Source organism: Myodes glareolus, chromosome 24 (assembly GCF_982192425.1).
Source record: "Myodes glareolus chromosome 24, mMyoGla1.1, whole genome shotgun sequence".
NCBI classification, from domain to species: Eukaryota; Metazoa; Chordata; class Mammalia; order Rodentia; family Cricetidae; genus Myodes; species Myodes glareolus.
In genome coordinates this window covers 49,964,008-49,985,368 of record NC_142049.1, presented here as the reverse complement: position 1 = coordinate 49,985,368, position 21,361 = coordinate 49,964,008, and the positions used below count along the sequence as shown (strand labels likewise).

The following is a 21,361-nucleotide window of genomic DNA, read 5'->3' as shown; positions in this document are numbered from 1 at the left end:
CATCTTCTCCATCTCTACCCCTACCCTTGTGTCTCTCCCTCTGAATCATGACTTCTGCCTCTTATTCACCCTTGCCCTCAACACTCCCCCCAAACCCTTCTCCCTTACCCTTGGTCCCCTACCCCCCACCCCTTGTCACATTCCAGGCTCTCCGAAGACTCCCAGACCTCTCTTCTCTCCAAACCCAGCAGCAGCATCTTTCAGAATTGGCCTAAACCCCCTCTGCCTCCACTCCCCACCGGATCTGGGGTCTCCTCCTCAACAGCTGCAGCCCCAGGAGCTACATCCCCTTCAGCCTCACCCGCCTCAGCTTCCACCCGACACCTGCAGGGCGTGGAATTTGAGATGCGGCCTCCGTTGCTCCGCCGGGCACCCAGCCCCTCGCTGCTGCCTGCCTCGGATCACAAGGTCAGCCCAGCGCCCAGGCCCTCTTCTTTGCCCATCCTGCCTTCAGGACCCCTCTACCCGGGCATCTTTGACATCCGTAGCTCCCCGACCGGAGGGGCAGGAGGCTCGGCTGACCCTTTTGCTCCAGTCTTTGTGCCACCACACCCCGGGATGTCTGGCGGTCTCGGAGGAGCCTTGTCGGGAGCCTCTCGCTCTCTATCACCCACCCGCCTGCTCTCGCTGCCCCCGGACAAGCCATTTGGCGCCAAGCCTCTCGGATTCTGGACCAAGTTTGACGTCGCCGATTGGCTGGAGTGGCTGGGCTTATCAGAGCACAGAGCCCAGTTCCTGGACCACGAGATTGATGGCTCCCACCTGCCCGCCTTGACCAAGGAGGACTATGTGGACCTGGGCGTGACCAGGGTGGGCCACCGAATGAACATTGACCGGGCTCTCAAATTTTTCCTGGAGAGGTGATGGCTGGCCTGGACGGACCAACCCGTCCATAGGACCCTTGAGCCTGCTGACCTCTTGACCTCTGACCCCTCTGACCATCATTCTCTCCCCCACCCTCTCAGGGGGCCAGGGATTCTGCTAAAACTGTGCCCTGCCCTGTCTCCCCAGGCCTGACTGAGGTCCCCGATGGACCGGATGCAGGCCAGACACTGGCACCTCACAAGAGGCGGGCAGCTGACACTGGGCTGCTAGTGGTGTGGGGGGGGGGGGGGAGTGTGATTAGAAAATGACACAGGGGTACTGAGAAGGAGGAAAAGGTCGACTGGGGGGGGGACAGACAGAGCCATAGAGGGTCAGCCCAGAGCCTGACTGGATGGGGGGCTGCCCCCCAGGCCGCAGGGGAAGATTGCCCTCCTATTCCATCACCTGTGCCCCTCTAATAACCCTTTCCACCTGTCCAGGCCCCTCAGCCTCCTCCTCCCCCTGCCTCTTGCTTGCCGGCTCCCCACCCTGGCTGCAGTTTTGCACAAGCTTGTCCCCTTGGCTGTCTTGCACACCTCTGCCTGCAAGGCCCTCTCTGCTCCCTAACGCGCTGCGTTCTCTTTCTTCTCTCAAGCGCCATGGCCTTTGCTAGCTTGTTCTCTGCATCCTTTCTTCTTGGGGGCTGGGGTTGCACCCTTTATTTCTCTGATCACCCTGGACCCATGCTGCAGACACACATGGGACTTTCCTTCCTTCCTCTCCTTCTCGCAGACCCAGGCATACTCCTGTAGCCCCTGGCCACCCCTTCTTTCTGCTCTGTCCTTGCACACTCTAAACACATTTACCTCCATTCTCATACCTGGAAATTCGTTCCTGTCCTGGCGCCCCCAAGCCCATACTCTCCCTTTCTCATGATGACACTCCTGTCCCCTGCCTTCTCCCTGACATGTGGCACATCCCTTGCACACTCACATCCCAGATCTCTCTCTCTCTCTCTCTCTCTCTCTCTCTCTCTCTCTCTCTCTCTCTCTGTCTCTCATTTCCCTGTGTAGCTCTGGCTGTCTCTGGGACTCACTCTGTAGACCAGGTGGCCTTGAACTCAGAGATCCACCTGCCTCTGTTTCCCAAGGCTTCTTCTGTTGACATCCACCCTCTTTCCTGCATCCTCCTGCGCACTTGCCCTCCCCAGCCTTTTGCTTCTCCCCAGGAGCTTTTCTTTCTTTCTTTCTCTTTCTTTCCTTCTTTCTTTCTTTCTCCTTTTTATTTTTTTATGGTGCTCAGGTGTGGGAAGTGCTTGCTGCGCTGCTCAGTCTTTCTAGGTGACTTCCCCGGTTGCCCTGCAGAGCCTGGCCTCTTTTCAGTTTGCATACTTGCCTCTCTCTAGGCACTCTTAGCCACAACTCTCCTCCTCTTCTCCTGCGCCACCCTAGGTCTTTTGCTCACCTCCTCCTGCTGTTCCTAGGGAGAGGAGACCCTGCGCATGCACGCTGGCTCCCAGCTCACTAGGCTGTCACTCAGTCCATCCATCCGTCTGTCAGTCCATTCTGCACGAAGATCCTCCTCTTCCCCCCACCCTTTCTTCTCTCCCAGATTACCCCTCCCCCTCCTTTTAGCATGGCTCCTCCCTCCCTGCACGTGTCCCCCCCCCCCCCCCCCCCCCCCCGCTTCTGGGGCTTGGGAATTTAAAGCCACCTCTCCTCCCCTAGGTAGTCCCCTCCCCTGCTGTGGGTAAAAGGGGGAAGGGCATCGCCCTCAGGTCCCCCCCCCCATGTTCAGCTGCCAAAGAAGGGAGCTCCCCTCCCCCCAGCCCATTCCCTAAAGCTGCCCCCCAGGACCCCCGGGGGCGCTTCGCCCAGGAGGGGAGGGCCAGCCCCCTCCCCTCACCACGTCAGGGAAATGCAGGGAACCTTGTGGGAGGGTCGCGGGAGGGGGGAGGGGTGACAAGGACTGGAGAGGAGGTGGCGTTGGGCCCCTACCCGCCCCCTCCCCCTGGTCGGATGCCCCCCGTCCGCAGGGGGCCTGCGCGGCGCCTGTCTATCAAGGGCTTGTTAATTCCGGATGGGTGCCGCGGGGTTGGGGAGGGAGTAAGGGGTGGGGTTAGGGGGGGAAAGGAGTAGGGAAAGGGAAGAGGGAGGGGCTGGATGGGGGAGCGGGGTGGAGAGGAGAGACAAAGCAAAAAGAGAAATAATAGCAAAAGAAAAATATACAAAGCAAAATAAAAATTAAAAAACTAGAACACACACAAATCCAAACGGGGGAAAAAAAACTCCTGAAATAAAAGCCCTAGAACTGTCTTCCAAGGGGGCGGGAGGGGACGAGAAAGGATTTGGGCTCCTTCTGCAGCAGGGATGGGGTGTGACCTGATGGATGACAGTAGAGGTCTGCCCCGCCCCCTACGCCCAACAAGACTTTGCTGAGAGAAATGGCTTTTGTATCAGGTCATTCTTTATAATTAAACTCACAGTATCCACCCCCTCGAGCCGGCCCCGCCTCCTTCCTAGAGAGGCCACGCCCCTTACATGCGGCAGGTCTGGGGGCGGGGCGCAGCTGGGACCCGCCCCCGCCATGCGTCAATCTTCCTCGGACGGCTCCGCCCCCAGAGCCTGGAGCATTCGCCTTCGGACTAGGGATCGGCGCAGGTGAAGGCGGTAATCGCCCAGCAGCAGATCGTCGTGGCGCACCAGTGGGTGAGCGAGTCCGCGGAGGCAGAGTCCCGAGCGCAGCAGGCGCGAGCGCGTTTGGAAGTCTGTGACGGTGATGAGCCATCTGCGGGCGAGGCGAATACCGAAGGATGTCGCCGGGATTCGCTCCGGCCGCCTTCGCTCGTGGCCGCCGCTGCCATTTCTCCTGGTGTCTCTTCCACCTGACCAAGGGTGCTCCAGACCGCGGCTGACTCGGCCAGAGGTGCCATTCAGTCCAGGCCCGCCCCCTCAATGCCATCATCGTTCTGATTCTGCCCAAAGTGTCACTCGGCCTAGGACCCGCCGCTCTGGGTGACTCTGAACCTCACACCTCACTGACCTCCCTGACCTTGACTTCACCTTCTCACTGTAGGCTCCAGTCTTTCAGTGACTTTCAGCTCCACTCACCTCCTAACTCTAACCCCACCCACCAGCTTCTTAGTCTCGGCCCCGCCCCCTCACTGCTCACTGTCCCTCCCCTCACTTCCCCCCTCACTCGCTCGGACTCCATCTCCAAGTTCCATTACTAAGACACCCCCCCACACCCCGTCTCCCTGGCTTCACCCCTCCCATCAGCCGCTTAACCTAGACCACGGCCATGCATGGGCTCACCTGTCTCTGCGGCCGGCCGTCCCGCAGATGACATTCATGTTCTCATACCGGATACTGCTCACACGCCCACTCTCCATGGCCCCGGGCATCTCTGCCTCCAGAGCCTCCAACACCTCCAGGTGCGTGAAATCCTCCTGCGTGGGGGGTATACAGCTTCAGTCTGGTTGGAGGCTGGCCCAGACTTCACCTGCAGACCCACTAGGTTCTGTTACTCTTGTCAAAGAGGAGACCACAGGTGTCTCTCAGATGCGAAGGCGTCCGCCACTCAAGATCATTCTTAAAAACCAGAATGATTACAATTTCACCACCCTACAGGGAAACTGTCCCAGAAACCAGCCATAGATGGTGCCTTAAAGTTCTGGAAGGTGCTTGGCAGAATTTGGACCTATGATCTCATGTTAAGGTGGTGCAGTATCAGAAGGATCAGAGGAAGTTGTTTCAGGAGATGTGCTGATCGCTGACCACAGTGCCAAAGGGGAGGAAATAGTTGTCCCAGCACATGAAACCAATTAGGACAGGCTGGCACCACAGTTCAGTGGGTAAAGGTGCTTGACTTGAGTTCAATCTCCACAACCACATAAAGGTAGAAGGCGGGAGCTGAGTTGTCCTCTGACCTCCGCCTGTCAGACGTTAGGTGTGTCTGCAGGGGAGGCTGTATGGCCTCTTCCTCCCATCCGTGTACCTCTTCGCTTCTGAGCTCGAGAGAGAGAGCTGCTGCGCCCTAGGTGGGATGATGGCACTGGGGTCCCTTCCTCAAAGGCACACAGGAAAGGAAAAATGGGGTGGGGACTTGTTCCCAAGAAACGAGGACAGCAACCCCCATGACAGAGTAAAGTCACAAAACACCCAAAGAGGTGCCTAGTACAGAGTAGGTGCCTCTTAACGTCAGACACAAGCAGATATAATCTTGTTCGTGTGTGTGTGTGTGTGTGTGTGTGTGTGTGCGCGCGCGCGCGCGCGCGCGTGCGCACATTTGTTCTTGTTTGAACCAGGGGCTCAGGTAGCCTAGGCTAGCCTTGAACTCATTGTGTACCTGAGGCTGACCTCAAACTCCTGCTCCCCCTGACTTTGCCTCTAGAGTTCTGGGATAATAGACACACACTACCATGCCTGGCCATCTCAGTTCTGAGCAGGTGATCCTCTCACGACCCAAAACAATCCGTGCTAAGAGCTGACGGCCTCTCACCGAAGTCTCCATGCATAGGCAGAGGGGCTGGGCAGAGGGCGGTGCTGAGAACTTTCGGATACATGGGAGCTCCCGGTCCAGTGCCTCATATTCTGAGATGACCTGTCGCAGGTACTGCTTTCTGGGGGGCGGGCGGGGGAGAGAAGCAAGACAAGGAAAGGGATCGCTGAGGTCAGGGGCTGCTGCTGTCACCGCTGCAGGAGCTGAAGTTGGTGCTCTTGGAGCCAGGGAATACTCACGAGGATTTGACGGGTCTGCATAGGCTCCGAGCCATGGACTCCTCTGTAGCCTCCAGATCCACAAGGATGGATCCTAGGTACAAGAGAAACCAGTGTCATTTTCCAAGTGCCCTTGGCAGCCACGACTTTTCAGAAGAGAGTCACCCAACAGTGTACACACTACCCCAGAAAGCTCGATCTCAGAGGCCAGTCTCTGAGATGCCACCTGGAAGCAACAAAATCCATCCTTCCACCTGGTTCTGAGACTCTGGATTCCTCATTAGGCTCAGGCTGAAGGGGCCTGCAAGAGAACAATACCACTCTGCCCAGAATTTATCCTGAAGTTCAGCCTGCTGGTTGGACCTTAACTGACAAGTTTCATGTGATCCCTTCTTGTGAACCTGCTCATTAGCTGATGGGCTGCTCTTTCCCCTGGCTAGTGATTGACACACATGACCTATTTCTCCTCTTTACTTCAGCCCGAGGGTTGTACAGGCACAAGGGTGTCTAGAGCTTCCCTGACCAGCTCCTTTGTGGCCTGGCAACTGAATTCTCACCAACAGTGTGAGCAACTGTGAGCCACTGACATAAAAGAGTGTTTACCGAGTGTGGTGGCGTGCACACCTATCATTGCAGCACTAGGAAGGCTGTGCAGGGGGTTTGCCATAAGTTCAAAGGCAGTCTGGTCACACAGTGACTGCAGGGTCAGCCTGGGCTTCACAGGAAAAGTGTGGGAAGGAGGGACAGATAGAGGAAGAAGAGGAATAGAAGGAAGAAGAGGGAAGAAGGCAGGGAAGGAAGGGAAGGAGGGAGAGGGATGGAAGGGAAGGAAGAGAAGGAGGGAGGGAGAAGGAAGGAAACTGTCATTGATGTTTGGTTCCTTCCTTCAGAGGGACTGGACTGTGAGTGGAGTAGCAGGCTATTTTCAATCATATTGGGATATGCCGAGCAACAATGTAGAAGGATCCTGGGCCTAAGAGTTGCCCTGTAGAGTTCAAGCATCCCTCAACCCACTCTAAGATCAACTAAAGTCTGCCTCCTTTATGTTACTGTGTTTCAAGGCAGAAGAGAGAAGAGTTGCCCCTGACAGTCAGGGCTCCTTGACATTTACTTCAGACAGGGCCACTAGGGCAAGACCTGCTGAAATGGGAGCACTGTGAGGTTGTGTCACGACAGGGGCCAGACACAGCTGCTCACAACACACAAACTTCTGAGCAGTGGTGGCGCAGGCCTTTGGAAGAACTCGAGTTTGTCGCCACTATGGTCTACAGAGAGAGTTCCAGGACAGCAAGGGCTATGTGGAGAAACCCTGTCTCTAAAACCAAAAACAAACCAAAACAACATAGAAACTACAGAAAGGATCAAACGGCCCCTCCTGGCTCAGAGCTGATGGTGGCATCTCACCTCAGCACCCTGTGCTTAAAGCCCCAGCTGCTCCATCTTACATCAGAAATAAATACTCCTTTTGTGCACGTGGACTCTTCTAGATGTAGTGTGGGACCTTGTTTGAAGGCAACCTTCCGAGCCAAACCCAAGACTAGAATCTGCATCTTTTGTTGTTGTTGCATTGCTGTTTTGTTTTCTAAGACAGGGTCTATGTAGTCCTGGCTGCCCAGGAACTTACTCTGTAGACCAGGCTGATCTTGAACTCAAGAGATCCACCTTCCTGAGCCTCCCAAGTGCTGGGATTAAAGGAGTGGGTCACCACGCTTGACTACTTTTGTTCACTTTTATCCTGTCTTTCCACCAACACCCCAGCTTAGAATCTGCAGGTTCTGTCATACTTCAAACACAGAAGTTTTCCAGAGTGTATCACTGTGGTGTATCCAGTGACTCATTGATAGTGCTGGGAATTAACCCTGGGGGCTTATTTAGGCAGATGCTAGGCAGATGCTCTACCACTGAGACATGACCCCAGCCCCTCACTGGGTATTCTAGACCAGCACTTTCCGGGTGATGTACATGTCTCATCATGTCATGCCACCCTGTCACATGGTGCCTCACGTGACACTGAGCTGGCCGATCTCCCTGCTGCAGACTGTCTCTCATATGCACACACTCTGTGATCTGCTCTCCATATAGGCTCAATTACTAAACTAATTCCACAATGCTATACAGTTGGCTGTCACCACCTTCTGAGAAGTGCGCAGGTCTGTGTGTGTGGAGGTCAGAGATGAGCCTCAGGTACCAGTCATTAGGCACTGTCCACTTTGCATTTTGAGACGGAATCGCTCACAGGACTGGAGCTCTCCAAGTCTGCTAGGCTGGCCGGTCCCTGAGCCCCAGGAACCTGCCGTCTCTGCCTGTGCGGTGCTGGGATTGCCGGTGTGCACTACCACACCTACTTTGTTTTTGAAGGATTTGTTTCTATTTTTATTTGTGTCTCTGTGTGTGCCACATGTATGTGAGTGTCTGCAGGGGCTAGAAGAGGACATCAGATCTTCCGGAGCTGGAATAACAAGTGGCTGATAGCTGCCTGATGTGGGTGCTGGGGTCCAGACTTGCCTCATCTGCAGGAACTGCTGAAGCCATCTCTCCTGCCCATTTTGTTTTGTTTAACATGGGTTCTGGGGATTGAATTTAGGCCCTTATGCTAGCACGGCAAGCACTTTGCTGACTGACCGATCTCCCAACCCCTTTAATGGTGTTTAAAGGCCGGGTCTCAATCTACAGCCCAGGCTGTCTGTTAGCCCCGGCTGGCCTTGAACTCATGGTAATCCTCCAGCCTTAACCTCCTGAGTGCTAGCATAGTAGGTGTGCCTCACCATACCCAGCCCACAGTCTCGATGTGTTTTATTGATTTTTTTGTTTTGGTTCGTTTCAGTTTTTTGAGTCAGTGTTTCTTTGAGAAACAGTCCTGACTGCCCTAGAATTCACTCTGTAGACCAGGCTGACCTCAAACTCATAGAGAGCTGCCTGCCTCTGTGATAGTTAAATTTGAACTAATCCTTAGGTTAGTTTTACCCACCCCTCTTACACCATTTCCATGATCCCAAGTTCCCGAAATGGGTTGAACTCTGCCCTGTGTGTGACTGATGACAGCTACTAACCGCGTGCCTCAACCACGCGTGATCTATTTTTAACCACCCTACCCTTCAACTCTGTATTTTCCCACTCGCCATAACCAATCAGGTTTAATGTCAACTACCCCAAGACTTTCCCCAAGGCTTGAGCCCCTGCTTGTGATTTTTCCCTTAATAAGCCCTACCCTATAAATGCTCAGGGCCGCTCTCAGTCTCCTGAGTGCTGAGTTGCTGCCCAGGTCCAGACCTGCTTCCATAAACCCCTGTGTGTTTGCATCAGATACTGGCTCTATGCTGGTCTTGTTTGGGGGTCTCACAATACGTGTACAACACCTCTGCTTCCCGAGTGCTGGGATTAAAGGTGTGTGCCACTACCAACAGGCTTGATGTTGTTTTTTAAGTTTTATTTTATTTTTAATTTTGTATGACATACCCACAGAGGTCGGGTGTCAGACCCTCTGGTGCTGGAGTTAGATGTGGCTGTGAGCCACCCAGCATGAATGATGAAATCTGAACTTGGGTCCCTGGCAAGAGCAGCAAGCACTGAGGTATCTTTTCAGCCTCAGACTCAATGTTCTTGCCCAAGCATCCAGCAAAGTGCTAAGTGCAGAGATGGTCCAGTGTGAGCGTTGACAGGGAAAGCCCCAGGTTGAGTTGAAACCCTTGTGGGAACCACTTGAGTCTGAACTCAGTCAAACCGACTGGAAATAAACAAAAACAAGCAAACAGATCTGGACATAAGTCAGGGATTTAAGTCCAGATTTAGACATAAAAATCTAAATATGTACTACACAAGAGAATCTCCTGGAAAAATTGTGGATTTTGTCAGCTGTCACTATGACATGGTAGACATGTCCTTAAAAGTTCCTAGCAGTTTGGATGGGGTTATGAGGACGGCTCCGTCAGTAATGTGCTTGCCTTGTGTGGTGCTTCTAATAGTCAATGCGATACAATCTGCAGTCGTCTTGGAAAAAGTCTCACTGAGGAATTGTCCGACCAGGGTGTTCTGAGGGTGTGTCTGTAGGAACTGATCCTGTGAAGCATGCCCACTGTGGGCAGCATTGCTCTCTGGGCCTGGGACCCTAGACCATATGAGCAAGAGTGGAGACAGCAAGAAGAGCACTGGCGTGCATGTACGCATGGGCTCACTGCTCTCAGATCACACCAGTGCATGTGATCTGGCCAGTGGCTTCACGCTCCTGATGCCTTCACGTCCCCGATGTCACAGCCCTGGAACTGTGAGTCGAATAATCTCATTCCCCCTTAATTTTAGGGGGGTCAGGGTATTTTGTCACTGCAACAGAAAACAAACTAAGATGCCATGCAGTCATAAATACTTAAGCGTGATCCCCAAAACTCATGATGTCAGTATGTGCCTGCAATCCCAGGGCTGGGGAAGTGAGACAGAACGCCAGTCAATCTAACAGAATCAGTGAGCTGCAGGCCAGTGAGACAATCCTGTCTCAAAAAAAAGTGACCTGTGATTGAAAATGTCAACCTCTGATCTACACACACATAGACACACACATAGACACACACACACACACAGAGATACACACACACACCAATATGGAGGCACAGGTGAAATAAAAATTGGTGGAAATGATATTGTGACTGCAATTAATTAATTAGTGGGGGGGTGTCCACATAAATGTAGTGGGTGTCCATGCATATGTAGCGGGGGTGTCCACAAAATGTAGTGGGTGTCCACGCAAATGTAGCGGGGGTGTCCACGCAAATGTAGCGGGGGTGTCCATGCAAATGTAGTGGGGGTGTCCACGCAAATGTTGCGGATGTCCACACAACAATCAGGAAAACACTGCTCACATTGCACCTAGGGACTCTGGGACAAGTGAGTTCATTAATGTCTTGATTTTGCCATGGGGTAAAACTCTCTGCATTTCTATCCTGAGGACTTAGAAGGAAATCGATGCCCTAGAAATGTGTGTTTTATCATTGGAAGATGTGGCGTGGCAACGCCTGTTAAGAATGAGAATGATTTCTCAGGAAATGTGATATTAAATACGTATTGGATTTTTCTAAACTGTGGCAGCATTTCTAATCCCTATAATTATGCAATAAATTACTAAAAGTATATTTATTCAGTGGTAGAACATTTTCATAGCTTTCCTATTACTGCCTACATGTGTACACACACAAACACACACAGAGTCACAGTCACACATGCACACACACATAGAGTCACACAGTCACACATGCACACACACACAGAGTCACACAGTCACACACACACACATACACAGAGTCACACAGTCACACACACAGAGTCACACACGAACACACACACAGAGTCACACAGTCACATACATACACACACACACACACACACACACACACACACAGAGTCAGGTATGGTGATCAAAGTCTGTCACCCAGTTATTCAGAAGGCTACATGAGGAGATCAAAAATTCAAGGCTGGCTTGAGCTACAAACTGTGACCCTGCTTCAAATAACAAAAGGATGAGCCTGTGGATCAGTGGTACAGCCCTGCCTAGAACCCATGAGTGTCTTAGTCACTGTAATTTCTGTGAAAAGACACCACGACCAAGGCAAATCTTATAAGAAAGCATTTAATTGGGACTGGCTTACGGTTTCAGAAGCTTAGTTCATTATCATCATGGCAAGGAGCACGGTAGAGTGCAGACAGTCATGGTCCTGGAGAAGTAACTGAGAGCTGTATCACGATCCACAAGCTGGGGGACCCAGTGCACACTTCCGCTAACAGGGCCACACCTCCTAATCCTTCTAATTCTTTCATACAGTTCTACTCCATGTTGACTAAACTTTCAAATGCATGAACCTAGAGGGCCATTCCTATTCAAACCACCACATTCCATTCCCTGGTCCTCATAGGCTTGTAGTCATATCATAATGCAAAAAATGCATTGAGTCCAACTTCAGAAGTCCCCATAATCTATCACAGTCTCAATACTGTCTAAAATTCCAAAGTTCAAAGTCTCTTGAGACTCATGGCAATCACTTAAACTGTAACTGATGTAAATCACTTAAACTGATTTTACCCCTGTAAAATCAAAATAAAAAAGCAGCAGATTACATACTTTTAACATATATAATTGCTCAAATTACAATATACATTACTGTTCCAAAAGGGAGGAAAAGGAACATAGTAAGAAAATACTGGACCAAAGCAAGACCAAAACCCAGTAGGGAAAACTCCAAATTCTGCATCTTCATGTCCAATGTCAGACTGGACATGAAACGGGCACTCGGGTCCCGATGTCATGCCAGGTGGTGGTGGCATACACCTTTAATCCCAGCACTTGAGAGGCAGAGGCAAGCAGATCTCTGAATTCAAGGCCAGTCTGGTTTACAGAACGAGTTCCAGGATAGCCATGGCTACACAGAGAAACTCTGTCTTGAAAAACTGAGAGAGAGAGAGAGAGAGAGAATTACTAATAACCACACGACACATGGCATTCCAACATGGCAAATATACATCCACATAAAGCCTGAGAAAACTCTAAAAAATGTGTGTTAAAAAAGGGCGTTAGACACACAGAGCAGTTTCCTAATTTGTGGGCCTTGGCACAGTGGTGCATCCCTGGTTGTAGGCTGTTAGCTTGAGCTGCCAGTGTTGCATGGTGGGCTCCCACAGTCTCTCATGCTGGCCGCAGTACAGATACGCCACTCACAGTTTAAAGGCTCATATATCAGAAAAAGGATAAAGATACACAACCAAACAGATTCAGACAAAAAGAGCCTCTAAACGAGTCATGGTGTGTTTATAAATGTATGTAGACTTGGGAGAGCAAAGAGAAAGAATATATACAGTCTTACATTTAAAAATATAGTTTTAAAGTCCTTAAAAAGAAATTAAGTAATAAAAAAATATAATAAGCCATATAAAGATGTAAAATACACAGAGTCTGGATCCCATATCTTATTGTGTGTCTTTAGATTTTTTTAACTGTTAATGAGTAAATGATAACTGCTAAGAGATATTTAATTATAAAAGCTACTAAATTTTAAAAAACATATATATATATTTTTTTTAAAAATATTTATTTATTTATTTATTTATTTATTATGTATACAATACTCTGTCTGTGTGTATGTCTGCAGGCCAGAAGAGGGCACCAGACCTCATTACAGATGGTTGTGAGCCACCATGTGGTTGCTGGGAATTGAACTCAGGACCTTTGGAAGAGCAGGCAATGCTCTTAACCACTGAGCCAACTCTCCAGCCCCCAAAACATATATATTTTAAAAGTATCTTAGCTTCAAAATTTAGGTCAAAAGATATGTCACTTTGGGGGAGAGATTATGCTTACATTTCCACAATAAATGAGAGGCTATGAATTCATTCTGGGTTAAGGAAAATCAGATTTGATCGAGAAAGATCCCCTGAAAATCCTGGGTATATACATAAAGAAATAAACCTAAAATAACTATAAGATATATAATGTATATTTTACCTGCTCAAACATGCAACAGAAAATCATCTCTGACTGACTTGTGTACAATGCACAATCTTTACTTGTATTTTACAGATAAGAATGTTACCTTTAAAAATTTATGTATTTTCAGTACAAGGGGACCAGACACCAATGGAAAATGAATGACCCAGGTGATCCAGCATGTGAAAATTCCTCTGTTACAGTTTCCTCTGAGTTCAACATCCAGAACAGCTTCAATTACTAAAATCGAAGATGCTCCAACCCTTCAGACTACTTCAGCCAATACCTAACAATTATTCTGGTTTTCTCAAGGTTCCCTCAAAGAAAACAAAAGCATAACTTCTTCCCCCAATGCAATACATTTTCTGACTTCCATTTTAAAGTTAGTGCATGCCTACAGTATCCAGGCTGGTTTAGTTCAGCAGTCCCTTTGACAGACCTGTCTCTCGGAAGCTCCTGTGTGTAGTCAACGCAACACAAAACATTCGCAGTCAACACAACACCATTCAGGACCCAGACTCCCTGTGTGTTTCTCATCTTTACATGGCTTATTCTTTTATATTACTGTACTCTCTCTTTAAAGACTTTATTATTTATAGACTATTTTTTCTATGACTGTCTATACCCATTTTTATGCACATCTTTAAATACACTGCAACCTGTTTAGAGGATGTTTCCATCTGGACCTGTCTTTATTGCATGTCTCTAGCCTTTTCTGACCGTATGAACCAAACCTTAAACTGCTAAGCAGCACTGCCGTAGTGGGTGGCTCTGCCCCACTCGGCTCCATGAAAGCCAAGCTTTATGGCCGAGAGCCTGACCAAGAGCTGCGTTCAACTGGGTGCTGAGTCTAACCGGGAACTGCATTTAACAGCCCCGGCTCTGGGATGTTGGTGCCCACACGGTGGCAAGTGTTTTTTACTTAGCTTGCTGTTTCTACTCAGAATACTCGTCACTGCATGACAGAGCCGCGTACAGGAACCATGTCCAGTTTGTTTCTTTGTTTCTTAGCTTCCTTAGTCCTATGTGGAAATTTGAGTCCCACATTGGAACTTCAAATGTAACATACTTCTTTTGGCCACCAGCCAGCTCCCAGATCATGACACGGATATTTCTTATTGGTTATGAACGTTCAACCTTATCTTATGCTTGTCCCGCTAGCTCTTATAAGTTTTTAACCTGTTTATCTTCACCCATGCTTTCCCTCAGGGCTTTCTACTTTTCTTTCATTCTGTTCACTTGTCCGTGTCTGTCTGTCTGGCAGCCACCTGGCCCCAGGTGTCTCCCTCTCCTTCTCCCTCATTCTCTCTTCTCCTTTTCTGCAGTTTAGAGTCCTCCCCCTACTTACTCCCTCTGCCCACCAGATCCACCTATCCCTTCACTGCCTAACTATTGGCTGTTCAGCTTTTACTAGACCAATCAGGTGCCTGAAGCAGGCAAGGTGAAACAACAACACATCTTTACATAATTAAACAAATGCAGCACAAACAAACGTAACACACTTTTACACAATTAAATAAAGTACTATCTGCAGCATGCACGTTCCTACTAGTATGGCCCATTAAGCCTCATGAAAAGCACTCAACTGCTTTTCTAGTCTGAAGGCCCGAAGTCCACATTCCTTCATTAAGCAGCCTGGTCAGGCTTGTCACAGCAGTGCCCTGCTCCCTGGCACCAACTCCTGCCCTAGTCAGTGCACTATGACCAAGGCAACCTTAATCAGGGTCCAGGGTCTTGCTCAAAGTTTCAGAGGCTTAATCCATTCCCATGGTGTCAGGAAAGCGTGGTAGCACATGTGACACTGGGGCAGTAGCTAAGAGCTAAGAGCCGCATCCTAATCCATGGGCAAAGTGAGGGGTGGGGCTGGCACGAGCTTTTGAAATTTCAAATTCCAACTCCAGAAACACAGGTTCTCCAGCAAGGCCACACCTACTAATCCTTTCAAATAGTTCCACTCCTTAGTGACTAAGCATTCAAATATATGAGACTTGGAGAGCCATTCTTATTCACAACATTACTCAGTGGTAGAGCCCCTGCCTAGAATCTCCCAGTGAGGGGCTGGGGTGTGGCTCAGAGGTAGAGCCCCTGCCTAGAGTCCCCCAGTGAGGGGCTGGGGTGTGGCTCAGTGGAAGAGCCCCTGCCTAGAATCCCCCAGTGAGGGGCTGGGGTGTGGCTCAGAGGTAGAGCCCCTGCCTAGAATCCCCCAGTGAGGGGCTGGGGTATGGCTCAGTGGAAGAGCGCCTGCCTAGAATCCCCCAGCTTAGGTTTGATTCCAAACATTGAAAGAAAAAGTATTTACTAATTAATTAGGTTCAAGAATTTCATTTCTTAACAGCATCTCTATGGCTTCCTATGTATCCTGGAGGATAATGGAAAGAATTCGTTCACCAGAAAACTTAACAGTATTAAATGACTGATACCCACTTTCCCCTGAGAATTCCCAGTCTAGCTGAAGTGGAGAGGAAATCCTTCCCCAGGCCTAGCACAGTATGCTTCCCTATGGAGGTGGGATCCACAGTGGGACAGAAAGGCTGTAGGAACTTAGCAAGTTCATAGTTTGCATGTGAAATGTTCCTACTGGCTCAAGCATTTGAACACACGATACCCAGTTGGGGGCTGTTTTGTAAGTGATGGGAGCTTTTGGAGGATGGGTCATGTGTGGGGGGCAGGTCTTGAGGTTTATAGTTCTGCTCCCAGATCCTCAGGAATATTCATTAGGCTTAAACCAGTTTGTCAGCACCACGTGGTAACCATTTAAAACCTAGGACAGCTTGAGCCCTAGTGGCAGAGAATTTTGTTAAATGATCCGCGGGTGCAGCTTGAGCCGAAAACCCTAGAAAGGAATAATAAGGTCATCTTGTTCTTCTTGCTAGGTAGGATGAGGTGGACAACTGAGTGTTAGTTGAGATGGGAGAAGAGGGCATCTCAGGAGCTCTTTGAATGAAGACTTCCGGAAATGACGGTTGAAACTATGGCAGCTACCTTGTGTCCATGAGGTAGGCAAGCTGGTATACCAAGGAAATGCATCTCAGATTAGAACCTTGGGAGACGAAAGGAACTGGCTCCCTGATGGTGTCACTAAATTTGATCTCTGGGTTTTTGTGTGTGTGTGTGTAGGACAATGCCATTTCTATTCTTTGCAGAGTAAGTTTCTGCTATTTATAGCCATGCAGTCTTACTGGGAAGCGGGTGAGTTGTGCTGACAGAGGTTGCAAGCCTGCGGCTGATGTGTGCAAGAGACAGCGATGGTCTGGGTGTATGTTAGAAAGGCTCCCTGGAACCAGGCTGGGCCCTGGTGGAGCAGAGAGACCAATGACAAGGAGTCAGAACTATGGACAGAGAAAAGAACCAGACGTAGCCAGAAGTCAGTAAGGCAAGGATGGGGCGGGGGCGCAGGGAGAGGAACTGCGTGGGGCTGGAGTGAAAGGTTGGCAAATGGGTTCTGTTTCAGCATCTGAATTGGTGGTGGGGCCATCTGAAAATAAAGAACAGGGACTGAAGACAGGAAGACAGCAAACTATTCTGAGTCCAGAGCCACACTTCGCAAGAATATTGCAAGACCCAGGAGTTAAGGCATCTAGGAAAGAAATGGACTCAGAGGCATTGTTGAGGCCCAGGGGGCTCATGGCGTTCTGGGCTCAGAGATGTTAGCCAGGACACTGCACCTTTTCAAGGTAAATTATTTGTAAACCAAGGGTATTCGTCAGAAGACTGCAGAGGGTGATGGGAAAAGGAGTTCTAAACACAGAGTATTAGCTAGGGAACTGCAATGTCTCATGGGAAACATAAGTTTGGGCCCAGAAGTAGCGTTCTGTGCGCGGCAGAACTTCATGTAAAAAGACTATTAATTAGCCTGGTAACTGCAGAGGCTGGTGGAAAATGTGGTTCTGGACTCAGACTATTGGCCAGGGACCTGCAGAGTCCTGTGGTAAATGTAGTTCGTAGTCCAGAGTCTTGGCTAAGACTCTGCAAGGTCTCCTGGGAAATGTAGTTTTGACTCCAGACTATTAGCAAGGAAGCCTCCTAGGAAAAGTAGTTAAGAGCCCGGGGAATTGCAAAGTCCTCTGAGAGATGTACTTTGGGGGCTTACCCCACTGGCGAGAGACTTGCAGAATCCCAAGGGCAATGTAGTTCTTCTATACCCAGACTCTCAGCCAGGGCCACCTGGGAAATGTAGTTCGAAGCTCGAGGACCAACTGTACCGGAATGCCGGTTCGCCTGCCCTCCAGGCCTGCTCACCTGCCTCCCTGTGCAAGCAGTGGACGCCCAGGTTTGGGGAGCTGTGTGGCTCCACCCCTGACTGCATCCTGGAGAGGCGGGTCGGAGGAGGTCCAGGAAGATGGGGCGGAGTGCTCACACAGGACCACACGCCCCAGCTCTTTCCGTCGGCTCCTGCTTCTTGCTCTTTGAAAGCACGTGGGACAAACACGGAACTGCAAGGCTGAGACCACAAGGACACGCGCGTTCCCCTAACCTCGGGGACTCGGTGTGCGCCCCAGTCTGTTTCCTTCCCCGTCTTTCCCCCACTTCTGGTCTCTCTCTCTCCACACCTCCTGCCCCATCCCTGTCTTTGGCTTTCCCCCAACTTCTCTGCCTGCCTCCCTCCCAACCCCATGCCCCAGCTGTCCTCTACATTTCTCCCAGAAGACTCTCTCCTCTTCCCCACCTCACTGGTCTCTCCCTCCATCTCCCCAGCCTTCTCCATCAGCCTCCCCAACAGCTCCCTAGCCCCCCGGATTGCCCCCTCTTCATTCTTTGGAGTCTCTCCCCAACCCCTCACCCTCTCTGAGCCTCCCTACTTCCCCTTCCCCTTCTCCCAGATTGATTCCTCAGTCTCTCTTCCATAGCTACTTCTGGCTCCATCCCCTGCCGCCCCGCCCCGCCCCTCTCTCATCCCCTGTCTGTGCCCACTTGCCCTCTGTTCATCCCCGACTAGATACCTGGAGACAAACAAACTGAGTTCTCTAGGGGGGAGGGGACGTTAGGCTGGTTACCATGGTGCCGCTAGAGGGGAAGCAGGGCTGGGGTTCATATTCCTGAATGTGGGAAAAGTGGAACTGAAGGCCAGGACCGGAGGCTTTATGCAGGCAGGTGCCCAGTTAGACCATCGGGGAAGTTTTGTCCCCGTGCCCCCGGGCTCCCTCTTTGTATCTTGTGTCACCCTCTTTTTAATTACCCCCCAGCCCCACCCCGAGACAGTTTGCCTCTATAGCCTAGGCTGGCCCTTGCCTTCCAGCTGCAGAAACCCTGAGGCTGGAATCCCTGCTCTCCCCTCCCAGGAGGTCTCTGTTGTGTTTCACGGCTGACTGCTTCCTGAGTTTGCAGATCAGTCCAGATTCTGCAGCCAAAGCTAGAGTCTCATTCTCTTTCTCTAACGGTGGCAGTAGCCAATGTGCCACCTTGCAGGTGCAGAACTTGCTTGGAGCAAGTGGAGGGGAAGGTGGAGGGGAAGGACAGCTTTCCGGTGATTGGCATGGCTGGATCCACTGTGTCTGAAGCTCGCGATTCCCTGTTAGGAACTGAGAAACAAACTTCTGAGGTTTAGCTGGATTTGTTTGGGGAGGTGTTTCGATTCTGTTCGAGAGGGACTTTGGCAGCTGGTGAGAGCCCATAGTGGGTGAGGGACAAATATGCCAGATAGGCGGAGCTTAGGTGAGGGGTTTAATGGGATGAAGGTAGTGTGTGTGGGTCTCTTCACCGGGCCTCTGGGGACAAAAGCTGTGGAAGGGGGGTGGGAAGAGAGAGAGGCAGGCAGGGAGGGAGGAAGGGAGGGAGGAAAAGAGGGAGGGAGGGTTTGAGGGTGCACGCACTCGAGAGCGGGAGTGCTCCTGCATGCCTGTGGTTCTGGGAGCTGTGTTCACAAGGCAAGGGCTCCCCAGCTTCTCTGGCTCTTCCCTTCCTCTCTTTTGTTTGGTGGAACCTCCACCTTGTCCCCACCTCTCTCTCTCCAGATCCCACCTTCAGTAAACTTACCAAGCAGCCTGCCAAGGCTCCTCCCCTTGAGATGCTTGAGACTATGTCTACAGGGTACTTAAGACTTGGCCCATAGACCAGCCAGGTGATTTCTCTCTTGCCTCCCCCGAGAGTCACCCAGGAGTTGCTTTGCTCTGTTTATTAAACCTGGCTTTATTAATTCAGCTAGATCTGGCTTATTGCATTGGCAGAGAAACCTGTTAAGTCTGGAGCATAGCCCCCAGCCCCTGGCATTCATCCCAGCCTCCCTGGCCTGGGAGCTGCATTAGTCTTGACTCCAAATCCCAGCATGCCAGGTCCTGACCCCGCCCTGGGAGAGGATCAAGACCACTCCCACAGAAACACATGGTTCCTGGTTTGCATGGGCACCCCGCTGTCCTGTCCTGTCTCCCCACCATGCCCGAGAACACTGTACTTAATAAAACAATGGGCATTTTGGTTTGTTTTGATCTGACCTAATTGGATTTCTTGCGCCGGCGGAGCTGCCCCTTTTTAGAATTTTTTTTCTTAACAAAACCCACAACCCGGTAATTTCAAAATACTTACCATTAACCTGCCTTCTTCAACTCCATCTCTGTAGGACAAGGAACATCATCGACTGTGGAAGCCCTCAGGGTAGAGGCATGTACACTGAATGGATGAGTGAGTGCTCTTCTGTGTCTAACAGTGCAGCCCCAGCCCAGTGGACTTTGCCCCTCTAAGTCCTGTGAGACCAAAGAGTGCAGAAGAAGAGAATACAGTCTCAGACAAAGCAGGTTAGCCTGGTCTTCTGTGCAACCTAGGTGACTAATTAGCCACTTTTTGTTGCTGTGATAAACACCATTACCAAGGCAGCTTAGACAAGAAAAGGTTTACTTGGCCTTATAGTTGCAGAGGGATGAGAATCAATGGTGGCTGTAGGAACAGCAAGCTGAAAGCTCACATTGTAACCACAAAGCAGGAAGCAGAGCAAGCTGGGAATGGCTCTCTTTGAACTCTCAAAGCCTGCCCCGAGAGGCACACTTCCTGGAGGAAGGCCGCACCTCAAGTGCCCAAGCAAACACCACAACTAGGGATCAAGTGTTAAATGCAGTGACAAGGACTCCTGAAAGGCATCTGTCCTGGTTCACTTTGACTGTCAGTCCCACCCAGCTGAGAGCTATCTGAGAGAAGCCTCCTTTGAGGAATTTCCTAGCTCAGCTTGGCCTATAGGCTGTTCTGTTGGAACTTTCTGGATTGTTAATGGCTTTGGCAGGACCCAGCTCACAGTGGGTTGGACCATAGCGTAGACAGGTGGACATGGAATTTATAAAAGATAGCCAAGGAGAGGCATGAGTGACAAGCAAGCTAGAAAGTAGTTTTCCTCCATGGTTCCTGGCTTCAGGTTCCTGGCTTCCCTCAGTGATGGACCGTGCCCTGGAGTGTGAGTCACATCAGCCCTTTCCTCCCCTAAGTTGCTTTTGATCCCAGCAACAGAAAAGTAGCTACAACTGTCAGTCCTCCAAACCGTATTGTCCTCGCTCTCTGTCTCTCTCTGTCTCTCTCTCTCTGTGTGGAACCCAACCAACATTCTTAAAAATAAATAAGTAAAATCAGATATACACATATGCATACTTGTTTTATTTATTCTTTGGCAATTTCATTTATCTGTATAAAGTATACTGATGAAATTCAGACTCTCCGCACTTCATCAGCCTCCAGCCTGCTGTCTCTTCTTGATTTTTAAGTTCTCTTCAACATGGTCACATGTATTTCATTTATATTTAATAAATAAAGCTTTCCAATAAATAGATAAATAAATAAATAAAGCTTTCCTGAAGATCAGAGAGTAAAACAGCCACCCTGATCAGCCTTACAGACCAGGCAGTGGTGACACACACCTTTAATCCCAGTAGCCACAGTAGTTTGGTTTAGAAACCGGGCAGTAGTGGTGCATATTTTCAATCCCAGCCCTAGAGAGAAATATAAGAAGGGAGGCAGGCTAACCATTTCAGACTGAGGTAGAGGTAAGAGCCAGTGACTGACTGTTTTACTTTTCTGACATTCAGGTTGAATTCCAATATCTGTCTCTGGATTTCTATTAATCATGCTACATTTGACACCCAATGTTTGGGGTATGAATTCACAAAAGAATTTGCCTGAGTGGTATAGGAGTTCCTTCTGTTTGTGTGTTGCTTTCATTGTTTAATGAAAGAAACTGCCTTGGTCTAGTTGATAGGGCAGAACTTAGGTAGGCGGAGAAGACAGAACTGAAGGCTGGGAGGAAGAAGGGCAGAGTCAGAGAAGGCATGGATCCTCTGCCTGAGATGGGTGCTGGTTAGAATCTCCGATGAGCCACTGCTACGTGGCGATACACAGATTAATGGAGATGGGTTAAATAATATGTAAGAGTTAGCCAATAAGAAGTTAGAGCTAATAGCCAAGC

General features: G+C 50.1%; 2 protein-coding genes across 9 annotated transcripts in view; one reads left to right on the top strand and one right to left on the bottom strand.

The window, feature by feature from the left end:
* Positions 1-3,304, top strand: part of Shank1 (SH3 and multiple ankyrin repeat domains 1) — a 49,459-nt gene extending 46,155 nt beyond the window's left edge. For 3 of the 4 annotated variants that reach the window (XM_087901277.1, XM_087901276.1, XM_087901275.1), the window contains one exon: positions 147-3,304. In XM_087901277.1, the coding sequence (XP_087757403.1) occupies positions 147-864 (718 nt within the window). In that variant the 3' untranslated portion in view covers positions 865-3,304. The remainder of the gene's footprint in view (positions 1-146) is intronic. The other variant, XM_087901279.1, reaches the window with a different exon arrangement.
* C24H19orf81 (chromosome 24 C19orf81 homolog) lies at positions 3,259-19,930 on the bottom strand. Of its 5 annotated transcripts, none has more exons than XM_085682810.2 (5): positions 19,504-19,930; positions 5,544-5,616; positions 5,305-5,425; positions 4,119-4,252; positions 3,259-3,714 (listed from the first exon to the last, which is right to left on the bottom strand). In XM_085682810.2, the coding sequence occupies exons 2-5, from the start codon at positions 5,576-5,578 to the stop codon at positions 3,396-3,398; spliced, it is 609 nt and encodes a 202-aa protein (XP_085538936.1). In that variant the 5' UTR covers positions 5,579-5,616; positions 19,504-19,930; the 3' UTR covers positions 3,259-3,395. The 5 variants fall into 5 exon arrangements, with proteins under 5 accessions (XP_085538936.1, XP_048294144.3, XP_085538935.1 ...); XM_048438187.3 differs by lacking the exon at positions 19,504-19,930 and adding an exon at positions 17,224-17,600 and having other exon boundaries at positions 3,259-3,591; XM_085682809.2 differs by lacking the exon at positions 19,504-19,930 and adding an exon at positions 17,224-17,574.
* Between the last annotated feature and the right edge of the window lie 1,431 nt (positions 19,931-21,361).

What these genes read in the sequence shown, in the direction of transcription:
- C24H19orf81 (XM_048438187.3), bottom strand. Translation starts at nt 17,599, where the DNA reads ATGGGGTTGGGAGGGAGGCAGGCAGAGAAGTTGGGGGAAAGCCAAAGA. An exon ending in TGCAGACCCGTCAAATCCTC is followed by an intron (nt 5,426 to 5,543) that starts GTGAGTATTCCC and finishes CCCGCCCCCCAG; the next exon opens with AAAGCAGTACCTGCGACAGG. An exon ending in ACGGCCGGCCGCAGAGACAG is followed by an intron (nt 3,592 to 4,118) that starts GTGAGCCCATGC and finishes CCTCGCCCGCAG; the next exon opens with ATGGCTCATCACCGTCACAG.